This window comes from Camellia sinensis, chromosome 10, assembly GCF_055761805.1.
Source record: "Camellia sinensis isolate YWXY chromosome 10, ASM5576180v1, whole genome shotgun sequence".
Classification (NCBI taxonomy): domain Eukaryota; kingdom Viridiplantae; phylum Streptophyta; class Magnoliopsida; order Ericales; family Theaceae; genus Camellia; species Camellia sinensis.
The window spans coordinates 181,214,619-181,232,446 of record NC_138970.1 but is presented as its reverse complement, the minus strand read 5'-3'; the positions used below and the strand labels follow the sequence as shown (position 1 = coordinate 181,232,446).

Here is a 17,828-nt window from a genome sequence, read left to right as displayed (position 1 = left end):
GGACTTTCTAGAGAAATTTTGAAAATTTTTCTGACCTTCCCTAGACTTCCCACTATAAATTTCTCTGGCCTTTCCTTCTCTCTAGATAAATTTTTTTCTCTGGCCTCCCTCATACTTCTCACTCTCTAAAGAAATTTGAAATTTCTCTGGCCTTTCCAACCTTTCCTAAACTTCCCACAAAATTACCTCTCTAGAGAAATTTTAGAAATTTCTTTGGCCTCCCTGGATTTAATGTGTTGCAGGTAATGTAGTCTCTCTTCCTCACTTCCAACACCGAATCTTTGTTTCCATCGTAATTCCACACTATTGCATTGCATTATAGAGAGATTTTAAAGTCAATAGAAACAGACACAGAGATAAAGACAGATTAAGAATGGAAATAAAGATGAATGATTGAATTACTAAGAGAATCGCCAATGAGGAAGCAAGAGTTTTGAATCCATAGATTGAGAGACTTAGATTTAGACGAAGGAAAAGACCAGAGCTCGAACTCATTCATCAATGGTGTGCGTATCAAATTTCTTTGGGTTCATTTTGACCAATTTTCTCTAGGTTCAAATTCTAAAAATATTTCTCTAGGTTCATTTATAAACTAGAGAAAATTCAAATTTCTCTGGGTTCATTTTAACCAATTTTCTCTGAATTGTAAAGACAAAATATTACTTTATGAAATCCAGAGAAATTTCCGAATACATCTTCAAAAAACCAATCATCACATAAATTTATTCCAACAACTATTAATAAGTTAAAACAAACCAAAAAGATCAAATCTGAATAAGACTGGAATTACCCATTACAATATTCACCATTGATCAAATGACCCTCAAATTTATGAACTAAAAATTTCTAAAAAAATCCAAGCACTTACCGCTCAAAGCCAGTTCAACTACATCGACCTTCAGAGGATCCCGTGAGAGAAGGCTTACCAGTGGATCGACCGGCGCCCCTTATGTCGAAGGTGATCGCTGTGAAGCCTCTGTCGGCAAGACCACGAGCTATGCCCTTCGTCAGACCATGACTACCTCCCAGTACAAAGTATGGATGGACTAGCACAATTCCCCAACCTCTCTTTTCGCTCCCTTCTTTCTCCTCCCCCTACTTGTTTCTTGCTCTGAAGATCTGAGCATCCAGCTTTACACCATCGTTGTTCTCAGTTGTGCTACTTTCTCTCTATATCACCACCAAGGAAAGTTAGTTCTAGCGAGAGAGAGAGAGTGTGTGTGTGTGAGTGTGAGACGGAGCGATAGATCTAGGAAGGAGAGAGAGAGAGAGAAAGATCTAGGGTTTTGAATTGGTAGTGGAGATCGACGAGAGAGAGAGAAGAGCAGCGGGAGAGCGATATCAAATTTCTCTGTGAGGGATCTTAGACATCAAATAATAATATTGTGGACCTCTTTCATTATCAAAAATAAGAGAGAGATTTTAGGCTAATTTTTCTAAAATTTTAATATCATTTTAAGGCCGAATTTGAAATAATATATTAAGCCCAATATTAAGCCGAGCCAGGTTTGGGCACAACTTGTTTAGTTTTGATTGTTTTTATGAAAATTAAAATTTTTTCTCATATCTTTTTTTTTAATATTTTAAATAATATTTTTACTTTCTAAATGTACATAACTTAGATGTACTTAAAAAGTGAAATATTTGTAAAAAAATATTTTAAAAATTCAATAAATACATAAGAATACAAAAATATATTAAATTTTTATATATTTTTTTTATGTTTGATGAATTTAATTTTTTTTATATAAATATTATACTTTTTAAGTGTATCTAAGTTAGGTACATTTAAAAATAAAAAAATATTAAATTATTTTACTAAAAATAAAAAATATAAAAAATAAAAATCTCAATCTTAAAGATGAATTTTTAAAATTTTTTTCCACCAAAAAAAAAAAAAAGAAAAAAAAAAAATTCAAAATTTTTGGATAAGAAACCCTGTTTGGTAGAGCTGTGAGAAAATACTTATAGCTTATACTTAAACAGCTTATATCTTATAACTATGAACATAAGCTGATTTTTTACTTATAAATAAAGCATCTCTTGTCCCAATAAGCTGATTTCTGACTTCTAAAAAACTATAAGCTATAAGTTAAACCAAACACATCAAAATAGCTTAAATTAAGTTAAAAGTTAAAATAAGCAGCTTTTAAGCAGCACCAAACAGGACCAATAGACGGTGTCATTTTAGTTTTTTAATTTTGTTAATATTTAAAATGAAAATGAAAATGAAAATCATATAAGTAATTGATTTGGCTGTTCTGACCACCCAAACAAACCCTTCTCACCCGTTCCCTACACCCGTCTCTCGCTCTCGCTCTCGCTCGTTTCTGTGCGAGTGTCCTACAAAAGCTTCAAACCCTAGGAATCTCTCAAATCTCATTCACTCCTCTTCTTCTCTCTACAAGCTCTCTGTATTGGTTTCTCTCTCTCTCTCTCTCTTTCTCTTTGCTCTGTTTCTCTGACGGCTAATCACTGCCGTCCGTTTCTCTGGATCTTCTCTCCGAACTTATCGACCCTCCGATGGCCGAAGGCAAGCTCAATCTTCCCGATGATCTCCTCTCTTCCAAACCCTCCGATCACTCTTGGACCCCCAAAGGTGCTCACTCTATCTTCTATATCTTTTTTTTATTATTTATATTAAATTTTGATTGGGTTTGATTTATAATTCGATGGATTTGATCGTCATGTGGTTAATGTTCCATTGGGGATTATTGATCCAAACGTATTTTAATTTGAATTTTCGCTGATGCTTCCTTTTGTGAGTTTGAATTCTAGGGTTTGGACGCATTTTTCTGAATTGTGTATTTCAGATCAGTTGTGTTCTGGTTGTGTTCTTGGCATGAAAACTTGGCGTTTGTTCGGATTTTGAGGTTTATACCTTTATTTCGGTGCACTGTATGGTTTGTGTATATCTTTTGATATTGAGGCTTCAAATCAAAGTTTTGATTATTTTGTGTTAATATGTTGTATTGGAGTTTAAGTGATAGTGTTGTAGTTCTTTATCTGATTAAGTTTATATGATTACCACATTTATATTGTTAATTTATCTACAACTCCTAAGTTGAATGTATAATGTATTCGTTTTTTCTATTAACTGGCCTATTTTTTTTTTTTCTTTACAATTTCATATAGCATCTATATATGTTTTCCCAATTTCTGCTGACTATTTTTGATGTTTGTTATAAAAATGCCAAGTTCTGTTCCCTACTCTTTGTTTCGTTTGGATTGATTTTTTAATGCTAGGTTGATGCTTAATTATACAATTGTGGTTGAATTTTCTAATGGAGCTACAAAATTAATACTTGCCCGTGTTGGGTTGATGCTAATACAGTGGAAGTTTCCAGAGGTAATGATGATGAAAAGGTGGCGTTAGGGCTGCTTGATGATGCGAAAGGTTAGTTTGGTTTTGCAATCTTCTAGCACTGAAAATTTTCTCAATTAACAAGAGTATTTGGTCTTATCTGTTTCACTGCTGTCGCTCTTGCAAATCCCCGTGCTCATGAAATTGTACATGTTCACTGGCAGTTGCTTCAGATCAAGCAGCATCAGAAAGTAGCATTCCTTTGTCTCCCCAGTGGCTTTATGCTAAACCGAGTGAGACTAAGATGGTGAGTTCTATATGATTAGATGATTGTACCTCTGTTTTGAACTTAACAATAACCTTTGATGCTTCTGTGTACCATTTTATATCTGTAAAGGTGCAGGATATACTAATTTCATGATGGATTGTTTACACGGAGACCTCCTAAACTATTGAGAAGTATCACTTTGTCTCCTAAACTATAAAAGTGTGCAAGTTTGGCATGTTTCACTTTTACCCCTTCTGTTAGGGTGTCCAATTTGTATGTTTTTATAGTTTAGGAGGCAAAAAGATGTTTCTCAATAGTTTAGGTGGTCATTTGTATGCTTTTATAGTTTAAGAGGTCAAAGTGATACTTCTCAATAGTTTAGGGGTCTTTGTGTAAATAACCCTTTTATGATTGCATTGTTTTATAAAAACAGTAACTTCCTTTAATGCATGGTACTATGTAGAAGACTCTGTTTCTTACTCTTTACATGCAACTTATCAATTGGGTTTAGATTCTATGTATTTCTTTTGTTGGTTTCAGTGGCATAACTAGTATGCATTCTACCCTAATGTAATTTACCTAGTTGTCGCTGCCACTGTATGCCTAGGGAACTAAGTGTCCGTTTGGATTGATGTGGATTTGAAATGCATGGATTAGTTGATTACACGACGGCTTTCATTTTTGGTTTTTGATATTTGATGTCAATTCAATCAATCACTTTACTAGATTAACTTCTCAGAGAAATAAATAACCAACCTAGCAAGTTTTGGATTGACTTATTCTATTGTACGAAGAAGTTTTGAAATTAGCGTAATTTTTGTGCTTATCATTAATTATTGCTGTAAGAAGTGAATGAAATGTGCTATATTAACCCATATATTCAGTTGTTTTGACCTTAAATTAATGAAGCTATTAAACAGAATATAGCATTTAATTTAATTTAATTTTGGCAGAGTCAATTTTGTGGGGGTCCGTTATGTGTGTTGTAAAGAATTTGGCGTGCACTTGTGTTTTCGTTGTACTCCTTGTACGTCTTATAGTTCCATTTAATTTTTGTATACTCACGCCTAGGTGCATATCTAAAATGGTTTGGTAATTAATTGCTGAATTTTTACAATGACTTGATCACAACTGAAAGGCTTAGTACTGAAGCCAAGGCCTAGCCCATTGGTAAGTGCAAAGCCTTTCCTGGCATATGACCTGGATTTGACCTTCATCCACCCCTCCGTCATATAATGTAATGATGTTCTTGCTCCTCTTAAAGAAAACCTGAAAAGACTTGGTACTTTATTGTATAGCCTGTGAACATGGCAATTGACTGATGCCAAGATTAATGTTTTGCTCAACCCAAACAATCAATTTCTTGAGTGGGTTAAACTGGTTACAGCTGTGATATCAGCCCCACAAATTTGACTTACATCTTTCGTTTTTTCTTCTCTCTCTCTCTCTCTCTCTATATATATATATATATATTTTTTTTAAGAATAAAGAGTAAGCAACTCTAAATGAAATAGAATATGTGAGCATTTCACAAAGTGATTGCTGGGTTGTACAAAGTGCTTCTTGCTAGGTTCCACAATCCATGTGCTTGTCATGTTACTTTTGACTCATGAGACAATAGGTAGCATAGCTATTTTTTCAATCAGAACTGACATTATTATTATGATTTCTGACCACCTTTATTCAGATCTAAATTGAAACCTTGTACTGCAACCTGCTAACTGGGTTGCAGTAAGACACGATTAAAATAAAAAGAAAGCAACTCTAAATGAAATAGAATATGTGAGCATTCCACAAAGTCATTGTCTGGGTTGTATAAAATGCTTCTAAATAACATGATTTCAACCAGAACTGACATTTTATTATGAGTTCTGACCTTCTCAATTCAGACCTAAATCAAAACCTTTACTGCAACCTGCTTACTGGGTTCTGGAAACAATAAATTGGTTGAGTCTAGTATTGCCATTGCAACGTGGATGGCAATCTGCACTTTCTTTCTGTCACCATTGAGGTGGTTAATAGAACTACAATCTTACAAATGTTGTGAGATGTTCAATTAAAATAGGATCAGACAGCTATCCTTCTCTCAATTTCTACCTTTTAAACATATATCTCCATCATTCTGATGTGATCTGTATTTTATTGAGACACAATATATATGTTTCACACTTTTTTCTATTGTTCAATGTATGACAGGAAATGCGTCAACCAAGTTCTCTGTCTCTTGGAAATCCTGTTGATCCCAATCAGAAGGAGGGCTGGCGTCCAGAAGTCCCGGAGGACAAAAGAGATTGGAGAAAAATTGCAACTGAGACTGATAGCAGTCGCCGCTGGCGTGAAGAAGAGAGGGAAACTGGCTTGCTTGGTAGAAGAGATCGCAGGAAGACTGATCGTCGTGTTGATAACACTCCAGTTAGAGAAAATACTGACAATAAGGCTTTGTCCTCTGATAGGTGGCATGATGTTAGTAATCGCAGTTCTGCACATGATACTCGCCGTGATAGCAAGTGGTCATCTAGGTGGGGTCCTGATGACAAAGATAAGGAAACCCGGACTGAAAAAAGGGCAGATGCAGAGAAGGATGATACTCATAGTGATAATCAATCATTTGTAAGTAGCAACTCCCGTGCAGCTCCTGATCGTGACACGGATTCACGTGACAAGTGGAGGCCACGCCATAGGATGGAGGGAAATTCTAGTGGGCCAGGTTCCTACCGTGCTGCACCTGGGTTTGGACTGGAGAGAGGAAGGGCAGAGGGTTCTAATATGGGGTTTACTATAGGACGGGGAAGATCTAGTGTATCAGTTGTAAGACCTTCATCTGCAGGTTCCCTTATTGCTGCTCAAGTTGACCGGACTGAAAGTGTCCCTGGTAAACCGTGTTCCTCAGCTGATACATTTTGCTACCCGAGGGGGAAGCTTCTTGACATTTACCGCAGGCAAAAACTAGATCGGTATTTTGATGCGATTCCTGACCAGATGGAGGAAGTTCCACATGTGACACAAGTTACTGTTATTGAGCCATTGGCTTTCGTTGCTCCTGATGCACAAGAGGAGGTAAGCTCTTTAAATTAGCGACTCAGACGAATATATTTGTACTGTGCTATGTTTGTGTTTTTTCACACGAGGGTTCTTTATGTTTCTGCTATGTTTTCAGGGTATACTTGGAGATATATGGAAGGGAAAAATCACCAGTAGTGGGGTGTTGTACAGTTCATTTAAAAAAGGCAGATCAACTGATAACATTGCAGGTGATTCATTTAGAAAGAGCTTTATTTCATTTTATGACTGTGACATCTGATGTATTTATTATTTATTGTTTCCTTATTTGTTTGGCGACCATTGGTTCAATGGTTAAGACTTGACCTAATAACGTTGAGGTTATGGGTTTAGTCTTGGGACCATTACTTTGTGCATTATGCCAAAGGGTAGATGTGTATTCAATCTTTCCCCTCCTAAACACACATTAATGTGTACTAATTGGGCGTTGTTTTTTTTGTTTCCGTATTTGTTTGTTTTTGGCACATTCTTTTGTTCCTTTCGGTCTTCTTACATCTCATGAGAATGTTTCTACCCAGATGCTGGAGACTTGGAACCCACCAATGGGAAGCACGGTAGCCTTCCCTCAATTATCACTGATGAGATCACTGATATCTTTGGAGTTGTTGGGCGTGATAACACTCAACAGGATGACGATTGTAGCACCTTCAACAACGAGGGTCCTAAAATGAATTTGATATATGGTTTGTGACAAACCTTCAACCCTTGTAGCAATAAATTTCTTTTTTTGTTTTTTTGTTTTTTTTTGTTTTTAGGGATCTTTTGAACAGAGACCCACATTTATTTTATTTCAGAAGGAGATATTAATCGTGAAGGGGAAGTTAAAGTCCCTGCAGCTACTATTGGTATGAATGCAGATGAAGCGATGACAACAATTTCAAATAGGAATAATTTCTGCGATGTGCAAGAGATTAGTGGTGCTCACCAGAATACTCATCTCAAAGTTGCAGATTCTGCCTTTACCAAACATCCTTCTGTTGATGACATTGCATCCGCTGCTGTGTTTGATATCAGCACCAAGCTTCCGGATGATTCAAATTCTTTATTTGTTTCTCCGTCTTCTGAGCAGAGTTGGAGTGGCAATCCGCTGCACTTTCAGGGCAGCCACAATGAATATCAGTTAGAAGGGTGTATCCCACCAGAGGAGTTGAGTTTGTTCTACCGTGATCCTCAAGGAGAGATCCAGGGACCGTTTCTTGGGGTTGACATCATTTCATGGTTTGAGCAAGGGTTTTTTGGGACAGACCTTCCTGTCCGCTTGTCAGATGCTCCTGAGGGAATGCCATTCCAAGAGTTGGGTGAGGTTATGCCTCATCTGAAAGTTATAGATGGACATGCCTATAGTGCCAACATAAGTTCCAATGTCGAACAGCCTGGAGCTTTGGAAGAGAAATCAGGGCTTGGTTTGCCCGCTTCTGCCCCTGTTCCTGAAATTGCTCATTCATCTGACTCAATTGACCACCGCTGGCAATTGTCTGGGTTTGATGGTCTACCGATGCAGCATGTTCAGTCAAGAATTTCTGAGCATGAAGGTCCATTGCAAGCCCCATATTCTGAGGGTCAATGCTTTCATGATTTGGGAGCTCAGGAAGAAGGTTGGTTACATTTTTTTTGTTTTTGGTCTAAATTGTACTACCCTTTTGATGGAGTTTGTATCTTGTCCTAATGTTTACAATTTTCTTTACAGAAATTGTGTTTCCAGGTAGACCTGGAGGTGGTGGCAATCCTATAAGGAAAACTTCTATGAGCATTAATGATACTGCAACTGAATTTACCGAATCCGGCATGGCAAATCAGAATAACAATAAGTTGCATCCTTTTGGGTTGTTATGGTCTGAGCTTGAAGGCCCTTTCCCAAGGCATAACCAGTTGTCAAATGTGTCTTCTGGTGGTGGTGCTCCTGATCAACTTGTCAACCCTGTAGCCGGAAGACTTGGTTCATTTGGTGCAGTGGCTGATTCAACTGATGCTGCAGAGACATGGTCTAATGTTTACAAAAGAAATATGGTTCGTGGCCCCAATTTGTATCAAGATGCCATGGATGCTCTCCGGTTGCAGCATATGGATCAAGAATCCAACCGCTTTGATGCATCAGAAAAGCTTTTGTCACAACAATATCAGCAACAGCTCAGTCTGTTATCTCCTCATCCCCACATGAATGAATCACTGCTGGAACAAGTACATAGTCGGAATTCTATTCACCACCAACAGCTGGCCAATCAAACAGGACCAGATCTTGAACACCTTTTGGCCCTACAGATGCACCAGCAGCGGCAGATTCAGCTCCAACAACAGCATCAATTGCAGCAACAACATCAGCTTCATCAACAGAAATTGCTATTGCAGGAGCAACAGCAGTCCCAAGCTCGGCAGCTGCTTCTTGAACAATTGCTGCAGAGTCAAATGCATGATTCTGGCCATGGACAGTCTCGTGTTGATGCTGTTAGAACAAACAATGCTCTTGATCAGGTTTTGTTGAATCCGCAAATTTTGCATGAATTACAACAGCGTTCACATCATGCTCCAAGGCATGCTGATCCATCCCTTGAGCATCTTATACAAGCAAAATTTGGTCAAACACCGCATCAAGGGCATCAGAGTGATCTGTTGGAGCTTGTGTCACGTTCAAAGCATGGACAGATGCGCTCTTTGGAACACCAGATGCTTCAGCAACAGCAAGAGCAGTTGCATGCGAGGCAGTTGTCTGCGGGGTTGAGGCAGCGGATGGAAATGGATGAAGAGAGACACATTGGTTCTGTCTGGCCTGTTGATGAAACCAAGCACTTCCTCAGAAGTCCTGCTGGTGCACACCGAACTCAGTGTGCAGGGTTTGGCCCATTAGATTTTTATCAGCAACAACAGAGACCATCCCCCGAGGAGCAGCTGAGTCACCTTGACAGGAATCTTTCATTGCAAGATCAATTTCAACGGGGCCTCTATGATCCTGGCTTATTGCAATTTGAGCGGGGAATGTCATTGCCTGGTGGTGCTCCGGGAATGAACCTAGATGTAAATTCTATGGCACGCGGACAAGGTTTGGATATGCAAGAGCCAACTGCACGAGTACACTCTGCCGGTCAAGTAATGAGTGGGTTCTCTTCTGGTACACACACTCACCACCCTTTGGTTCCCAATCAATTTCATGCTTCACATTCTGATGCAATCAAGGGCCACTGGTCTGAGAACAATGGTCAGCCACCAAATGAGTGGATGGAATCTCGGATGCGTCAATTGCATCGTAATTCTGAGACACTGGCTAGGGATTCAGAAGTTAAAATGACTCCCGAAGATCCGAGTTTATGGATGTCAGCAGGAACAAGCGACGACAATTCAAAGCGTTTGCTTATGGAATTGCTCCATCGAAAATCAGGCCATCAATCAACTGATTCCTTAGATGTGAGCAACAATGGAGTATCTTATGACAGAAGGGCACCTTCGGGTCGCTATTCTGGAACAAGCTCTTCTAATCAATCCTTTAGTCTTTTATCAGATCAAGAAGCAGGTATAAACCACTCATATACTGTCGGACCTTATGACTCTAATTCAGGTGGACCACCACAAGTTCGTTTAGCTGATGAGGAGGCTAGCGCTTTGGAAAGCAGTGAAAGACTGCCTGTTAGATCCAATTCTGGAGTATTAATGGAAGGAGACCACTTTTTTTTGGGCGTCGATGAAACTTCTCAAGCAATTTACACCAATTCCAACATGATTGCTAAGTCATCTATGGAAAGGGACTCCTCGGATATGGAGGCGAAAAAACAAGGAGGATTCAAAAGTGAGCTTGGTATGATGAAGAACTCAGCTGCAGAGCTTCCAGAAGGCATGGCTGAGCAGGGTGCATTGCCTGCTATAGACCTTGGGGAAATGCCAATAAATGTCATTAGCAGGCGTAATTCACAAGGCATTACTGGTATTTTTCTCTTAACCTTTTCTGGGTTGGCTTCCATTTTGTTCATTTGAGTGATTGTTTCTAAGAACTGGTTCCAGGTGGCAATACAGCCTTCTACACTGACAAAATTGGTCGTCGTGATTCTTTTACAGAAGAGGTTGCCAAGGACTGGTAAGGATTCCTTTTGTTGTATTACACCACTGCTTCAGATATTTAAAGGAAAGGCCTGGATAGCTCGAAGCTACACTAAAAGGAATTGGTCCTTCATCTTCTTTTTTGAATTTTTGTAAAAGTATTACTTAATCATTTCTTCATTTTTCTAAGAATATCAGTTGAAGGAAAAACCTGGATAGCACAAAGCTTTACTAAAAGAGAGGCAGTGAAGTCTACCACTAAGGAAAAATCTTCACTTTAAAATTTTTTTGTTTTTAAACTTAAGGGTCATTATGTGTGATCTATACTGACCTATTTTGCTAAGATAGTCAAAGATTCCACTTTGTGTCGTTTCCTGGTTTATTTTTTTTTTCCTATGGAAGTTGAGTATATGGATTACGTTGTCTTGGTTTTAAGTTGATTAAATTAGTCCATTTTTTTCTTTTGTTTTAGTCAACTTCTTGTGTTCATCTAACTTGTTTGATATAACGGCATGTTAGTATTATATACTGGAAAAAATAGTTCTCTCAATTTTGGAGTTGAAGGAAGGGATATGTGGTCAATTACAAGCTTGCCAATATTTCTGCGTGTCTTTGGTAACATACATTTTGCAATTTTGACAGGGTACCAGCTGTTGCATCCAAAGGGCGGGACAATGTTTTGCTGAAACGTCCACCTGTCTCACGGAATGCAGCATCTCAAGAAGGGCTGTCTGAGCTGTCTTCTGATCCAGTCATCAGAGGCAAAAATCCTCCGACTTCAGTTCCTTATGAAGGTATGTCAATTTACAACCCCTCTTTTTTTTTATACTTGAAATCTTCTGAGTTGGTGTATAAATCCTCCATATCGGTTCTTTCCGTATAACTGCAATTTTAGGCTTTGCCAATCACAAAAACCTGTTAGGCAGAGGTCTCTCTCTCTCTCTCTCTCTCTCTCTCTCTCTCTCGTGCACACCTGTGTGCGTGCAAGTGTGCATTTTCTAGGTTAGAAAGGTTGGCTCCTAAATTTTGGGGCAGAAGAATATTGTTTGTAGCTTTTGCAGAGTTTAATTATAGTACGTTTGGATCATGTGATTTAATGAGAAATGATGAGAAGTGAAGGAAAACTCTCTTCTCATGTTTGATTTTGTAAGGTTGGTGAGAAATGGAGAGAGAATTCTCTTATTTTATGGGGTTTCATTTTTCATCCAAAGTGGTGAGAATTTGTGAGAAACAAGTTAATTGATTGTGTATTTTTTATGATAATGCAGTTGTCCATCAAAATAGAAGGAAGAAAAAGAAATTTGATCAATATCCCTATGGCATATTTTGCTTTCTTATTTATCCAAACATGATAGTGAGAAAATATAATTATTTCTTGTCTTTTCTCACCTAGATTACAGACCACAATCTTTTTTTTCTTTTCTTTCTTCGCCTCACTATGCAAATGGAGTGTTACATGGTTACTCCTATGGTTATCTCTGGCTCAAAATATTTAGTTGATTTTGAATGGATTAGGGGGAAGACAGGAGCCAGGGGGAAATAATCCAGCAAGCCAAAGTTCTGACGTTATGTCATCTGGCAAGAAAGATGTATGTTTTCGACGGACCTCGTCTTGCAGTGATGCTGACGCTTCAGAGCCATCATTCATCGACATGCTCAAAAGCAATGCCAAGAAACCGGCACAGCCTGAGGATCTTTCACTGGGTGGTTTGGAGTCATCGGATGGAACACAGGGAGGCCGAAGTGCGAAAAAGAAAGGGAAGAAAGGGAGGCAAATCAATCCAGCGCTTCTGGGGTTCAAGGTCACAAGCAATCGCATCATGATGGGTGAAATTCAAGGGATAGATGATTAATCGAAGAATGTATTTAGTTTTAGGAGCTTTTATTGTATTATTCTTTGTTTCTTAAAAGCTGTACAGTATACAATTTCTGTAAAGCATTTGCAAGTTTGATATTCTTTAATTTTTTTTATCCCCACATTTGCATATGATTTATGATGATGGGGGTGAGTACAAGACCTGGTTTTTAGTTTTAGAAATGGATGCGGTTAGCAAAAGGTTGTACAGACGGTTTTTTTGTTAGTGAAATTAATCTCCTGTATGTGAATTGTTGTATAGACCCTTTTTTTGTTAGTGAAATCAATCACATTACGAGAATCCTGTATGTGAATTGTTTTCTTCGATGGTTTTGTTTTATGGATGCGTAGAACTAGATTAACATGCTTTGACTATTCAAGTGTTTATTAAGTTGCTGCACAACAAACAAATTATGATCAATTACGAATCTGGATAAACAAACTATTGCAAAACATGATCACAAGGTACACAACTTTTAGTTGAATTTTGCATTCATTACCAAAACTATGGCAACAATCTAACTTCCAATTTCCAGCTCATTACCAAAGCTAATTGTTGAGCAAACTAATTACTCTAGTCAGATTCAAAGTCATAAGCTGTGTCCAACTATATAATCAGCCTCACAATAACATTACCAAAACTATGGCAACAATCAGTACATGATTTTTAACACAGCATGTTGCAAGCGAAGAGATGTCGAATTGCTTAAGAGAGCCAGTGTCTGCGAAAGAGTTGCATAACTGTTCTACCCATGATCCATTCCAATTCAGACAATGATAGAGGCACTCGCTTGGCAATGGCAGATACTGCTTCTTTGGTGTCTTTATACCCACACTCCGCAACAATAAATGGGAAGTCACTGAGCACGAGAAAATTAGCAAAGTCATTTCAAAGTTGCTTCTTTCAAGTGTGAGTCTTTTAATAGATACCAGGAAAAAAAGAAGATAATGTCTACCTGCCCCACATGACACGGTTGGCACCAAAGCTAGAGACTACTTGGGAAAGAACTTCAGACAAATCCTCATATGGAAATGGCTTTCTTGACACCCGGAATAGGGCACTAAATTTTACATGAACCTGTCATGTTAAGTTTTGAGTCCTCATATTAATATCTGAACTGTCACTAAAATGGCACTAAGGAATTCATTATGTATGCATGTATGTAACCCTATAAGGGTGTAAACATCAGGGGTTTGTCTAATCTAGAGTTGATGCTATGTGCCTAGAGCTATCCGCCATTGGTAAAGACGGCCATGGAATTTGGTATGAATTTGTCAATAATAATCAGCATGAAGGCTCTAGGCTAGAGCAGTTCAGCAGTACATCAGACATGCATCTCACAAATACCATTAGATTGAAGATAGAAGAAAGGACTTGAGAGGGTTCAAAATTTTGTGTGCTCTCATACTTTCAAATTTTATCAGAAAGGGTTGGGGGTGGGAACCTAGTTGTCCAACTAATGCTCAAAAAATAGTCCAGCTAGTTCTAGGAGTCACCCTGTCCAAAATCTTATAAATAAATAGGAAAAATTACACTATTGATTCCTATAGCTTTTGTGCGATTTGACTTTGGTCTTCGTAGTTTCAATTTTATCAATTTGAACTCCACACTTCCAATTATATTTCAACGTGGTCCTTCTGTCAATTCCATTAGCATTTTGGATGGAAAAACAACAAATTCGAAAGTAGAGGGACGACAGTGGGATTTAGAAGAAACTATGCGGACCACTTATTATTTATTTAATTTTCTTTCTTTAAAAGGAATTGCTCAAATGCCCAAGTGAGTCGCGCATGTTCTTTTTCCTTCCAAAATGCTTATCGCAACTGACAGAGGGACGACAGCCAAATGCAATTGGAAGTGTAGGGATTAAATTGGAGCAATGGAGACCAAAGTGAAAACCTTGCTTGAACTAGAGAGACTAGCAGTGTAATTTACCCAAATAAAATCAAGGAGCAAAGCACGGGCAAATCAAGAAACAAAACATACAATTACAAAGAGTGGACAGAATAAGTTGTGCAGCACATTCTACCTGTGGAAATCTAGATAGCTTTAAAAGCTCTGAGAAAGCAAGGCTTTCCTCGTCATTTCTGCAAGATAACACAGATAAGAACAACCACCAAAGTCATTTACCTGGAATTATCTTAAGAAGTCATATACCAGGGTGCTTACGTTGGTGGTTTGCAGAAAGCCACATGATCAAGCATTACAGCAGTCGAGGGAAATTCTGTGCACAATTTCTCAATTTCTGATAGATGAAGATTAAGACCCTGAAAAGATCTATTAATAAGTCAAAAATCATTGGCATCTATAACTAATAACATGGTTTAGTTGAATATCAAGTGGGTGAATCGTGAACATAAATCAATCAAGTTCATCTTGTTTTGTTTAGTTTTTGAAACTTTTTTTGAGCTTTTTGTTCTTTTTTTTTTTGTGCGTCTATAGTGAACCTTTTTCATATTCTAGTAATTTTTTTTCCTTCTTAGATGCACATAATCTAAATGCACTTAGACAGTAAAACATTTATGAAAGAATATGAAAAAATTCGTTGAAGACAATAACAAAATAAGAAAATAAAAAAACCCAGCATAGATAATCTGGGAAATCGTGACCAGGCAGAACTGTAACAACAAAGATGCAATTAAGGCTTTTTCGAGAGGAGCTAATGAAGAACTTCGTACCTTCATACACATGAAACCCACCGGTACTCCAAGCTCTCCGGCTTTAGAGAACATTGCCTTTCCGATTTCATTTGTCATCTGTTAAGATCATTAAACATGATAAAAACTTCGTCACGAGTAACCATAAAAGACATGGGAATGAAATATCATCACTTTCTCCTTCAAGAAGGTTAATAAATCCAACAAAATGTTACTAATAACCATGCTCCAATAATTCTCTCATGAAATAAGCAAAGAAAAAAAACATGGAGTTAATTCCAGTAGCAATGATTTTTGTGTGAAGATCAATACCTGTTGACCAGAAGGCCACAAATATGGATTGAGGCGAACAGCACGATAACCATCCTAGCACAAGAAAAGATTCTCCATCAAATGATTCTTCTATTACAACATACTGGTTTTCTAATAGCTTGATATTCTTTAAAGACCTTCAAAATAAGATGTTCAAGCTGCTTAAGCCCACTCCCATCTTCTGCTGGATTTGCGAGGCAGCAACCAACAAACTTGGTTGGATACTTTTTCAAGACACTGTCCAATAATTAACTTGGCATAAGAAATACCTATTAAGATTAGACCTGGAAGAACTTGGAAAGAAAAGAATCAATTGATGTGATAAACTACCGACATTAACTGCAACTAATCTTCAAGCTTAAACATATGATGCTAACCATCAACTAATCCCTTTGTCAATTTAACGAAAAGGCCATTTCTTTAGCAGAGGATGGTCCAAAAGTCGGAGTAATGGAAAACTTGCCCCCGCAAGTCTATACAATTCACATGTTAGTAATTATTTTGTTATTCTTATGCAAAAATACATATAATTTTAACTGACCTTGTCACATAGGAGTGGTCAAACTTATGATTAATGGGCTGGACAATGAGTGCACCATCTACTCCTGCTTCTGCCATGCACTGTGAAAACATGACATTGATTATTGAAGGTTTCTGCTCCACTAGATGTTATTATAGCTAAAATATTTATTTATTTATTTAAATGTTGGGATATCATCTTACAATTATAGATACCAAAATAGGCAGTTATTAGTCAACTTGGAACTTTCAAGGAGCAAAAAGCCTCCAATTTTCATGAGAAGACCATGGGTTTATTTTCGTGAAGCCCATCTTCAGATTTCTACTTAGGTACATGGACCAATAACGGAAAATGTAAAGAAAATGGAAAACTAACTTCCCCATTGCACATTTATCTAATATTTAGCCAAAAAAGTGTGTGTATATATATATAATGGAAAACTTAAAAAAATAGTATTTAGTTATAGTTTCTTTTCTCTCCCAATGTCTGCACGTTTGGGGAGATACAAAATAAGGAGTAATTTTTGTATGCGGATGGGCTATATGCCATGTGATACCTTCTACTATTGTGATTGGCTTTGATAGGAGGTTCCACTACATTTATGTTGGGTGTTTGCATATACATTTGTGATTTATGAAAGGTAGTGCCAAGTGGTAGCATACAAAAATTTCTCCAAAATAAGGGTCGTGAGTGAAATGGGTCACTCTCCATTTCACTCCATTTCTCACCTCTTTGCTTATCCAAAGGAGTGATATGAACCGAGAGAAATGAATTTCTTTTCTTTTTTTTTTTCGCTTCCCAAATCACCCAATCCAAACAGGCTGTAAATGGTAATCCTATTATTTACAGAAGAATTCAGAAGAGTTGAAAACTAATTAAGCAAGAGATTACCTCAAGCAAGAAATCAACATGACCTGGTAAAGTGGGTTCTTGTCCAGCAAAGTAAGGGAATTTATCTGCAGCCTTCAACCCAACAATATACAAACCAAATACATCATAATTTATATCTATATCTATCTAGATATGTATATAAGCTAAGTTTGATTACCTCCTCAGGAGATGCCCAAACATGCAAATGTGAATCAATGACTTTTGTACTAGTCGCCATTTGAGTTGCTGAGACTCCAACTCGACTATTCTTTGAAATGGAAGCAAAAAGCTGCCTCGAATTGCGAGGCCAAGAAGGCAGCGAATCTGTAATCAGAGGCTTCACTGAGCTCAGTCTCACTGCCATTTCACAACTCGATTGATTCTTTATATATCACACACTACCTGCATAGCGGCTCTCTCTCTCTCTCGATCTCGATAGCCTGATATGTAGAAATCACTGAAACTTTACAGATATATATGGAACTTTAGATTTTAATTAGTCGTCAACAGAGTGATGGTGTCGTGGTGTAGTTGGTTATCACGTCAGTCTAACACACTGAAGGTCTCCGGTTCGAGTCCGGGCGACGCCATGTTTTTTCTTATCGATTTTTTTTTCCTTAAAATAATTTAATGGTTAAATTACACTTATCTCCCCTGAAATTTTTAATAATTACAAGATTTTTCATATAGTTTCAATAATTATACTAACTTTTTTTACTTTTAAAATTATTATCAAGATTCTCAACTGTTAGATTATTTGATAAAATTTACTAATATCATGTCGATGTCACACAAAAAATGATGAAATTGATTATTAATTATTTTATTTATTCAAATAAAAAATTTGACTTATCTCCCATGAGATTTTGCATTTATATTATTAAAAACACATACATATTTTACCATATATATTATCAAAAAACATAAATATTTTATTATTATTTAATAAAATTCTAAA

The 17,828-nt window shown here is 37.3% G+C and overlaps 2 protein-coding genes and 1 non-coding gene across 4 annotated transcripts; 2 read left to right on the top strand and 1 right to left on the bottom strand.

The window, feature by feature from the left end:
* Positions 1–2,267: 2,267 nt before the first annotated feature.
* Positions 2,268–12,811, top strand: LOC114278785 (uncharacterized). Of its 2 annotated transcripts, none has more exons than XM_028220917.2 (11): positions 2,268–2,599; positions 3,335–3,397; positions 3,529–3,611; positions 5,769–6,629; positions 6,730–6,823; positions 7,151–7,315; positions 7,427–8,227; positions 8,320–10,542; positions 10,620–10,692; positions 11,298–11,449; positions 12,171–12,811. In XM_028220917.2, exons 1-11 carry the CDS (start codon positions 2,524–2,526, stop codon positions 12,506–12,508), a joined length of 4,929 nt encoding a protein of 1,642 aa, XP_028076718.2. In that variant the 5' UTR covers positions 2,268–2,523; the 3' UTR covers positions 12,509–12,811. The 2 variants fall into 2 exon arrangements, with proteins under 2 accessions (XP_028076718.2, XP_028076717.2); XM_028220916.2 differs by having other exon boundaries at positions 10,608–10,692.
* A 173-nt stretch (positions 12,812–12,984) lies between these two features.
* On the bottom strand, positions 12,985–17,332 carry LOC114278786 (catalytic/ hydrolase). Its single transcript, XM_028220919.2, has 10 exons — positions 17,049–17,332; positions 16,892–16,963; positions 16,022–16,101; positions 15,618–15,717; positions 15,481–15,534; positions 15,190–15,267; positions 14,681–14,778; positions 14,541–14,598; positions 13,467–13,588; positions 12,985–13,370 (listed from the first exon to the last, which is right to left on the bottom strand). The coding sequence occupies exons 1-10, from the start codon at positions 17,232–17,234 to the stop codon at positions 13,217–13,219; spliced, it is 1,002 nt and encodes a 333-aa protein (XP_028076720.2). The 5' UTR covers positions 17,235–17,332; the 3' UTR covers positions 12,985–13,216.
* Positions 17,333–17,386: 54 nt separating this feature from the next.
* TRNAV-AAC (transfer RNA valine (anticodon AAC)) lies at positions 17,387–17,460 on the top strand. Its single transcript has one exon. It is a non-coding gene; the product is annotated as a tRNA-Val (tRNA).
* The last annotated feature ends 368 nt before the right edge of the window (positions 17,461–17,828 follow it).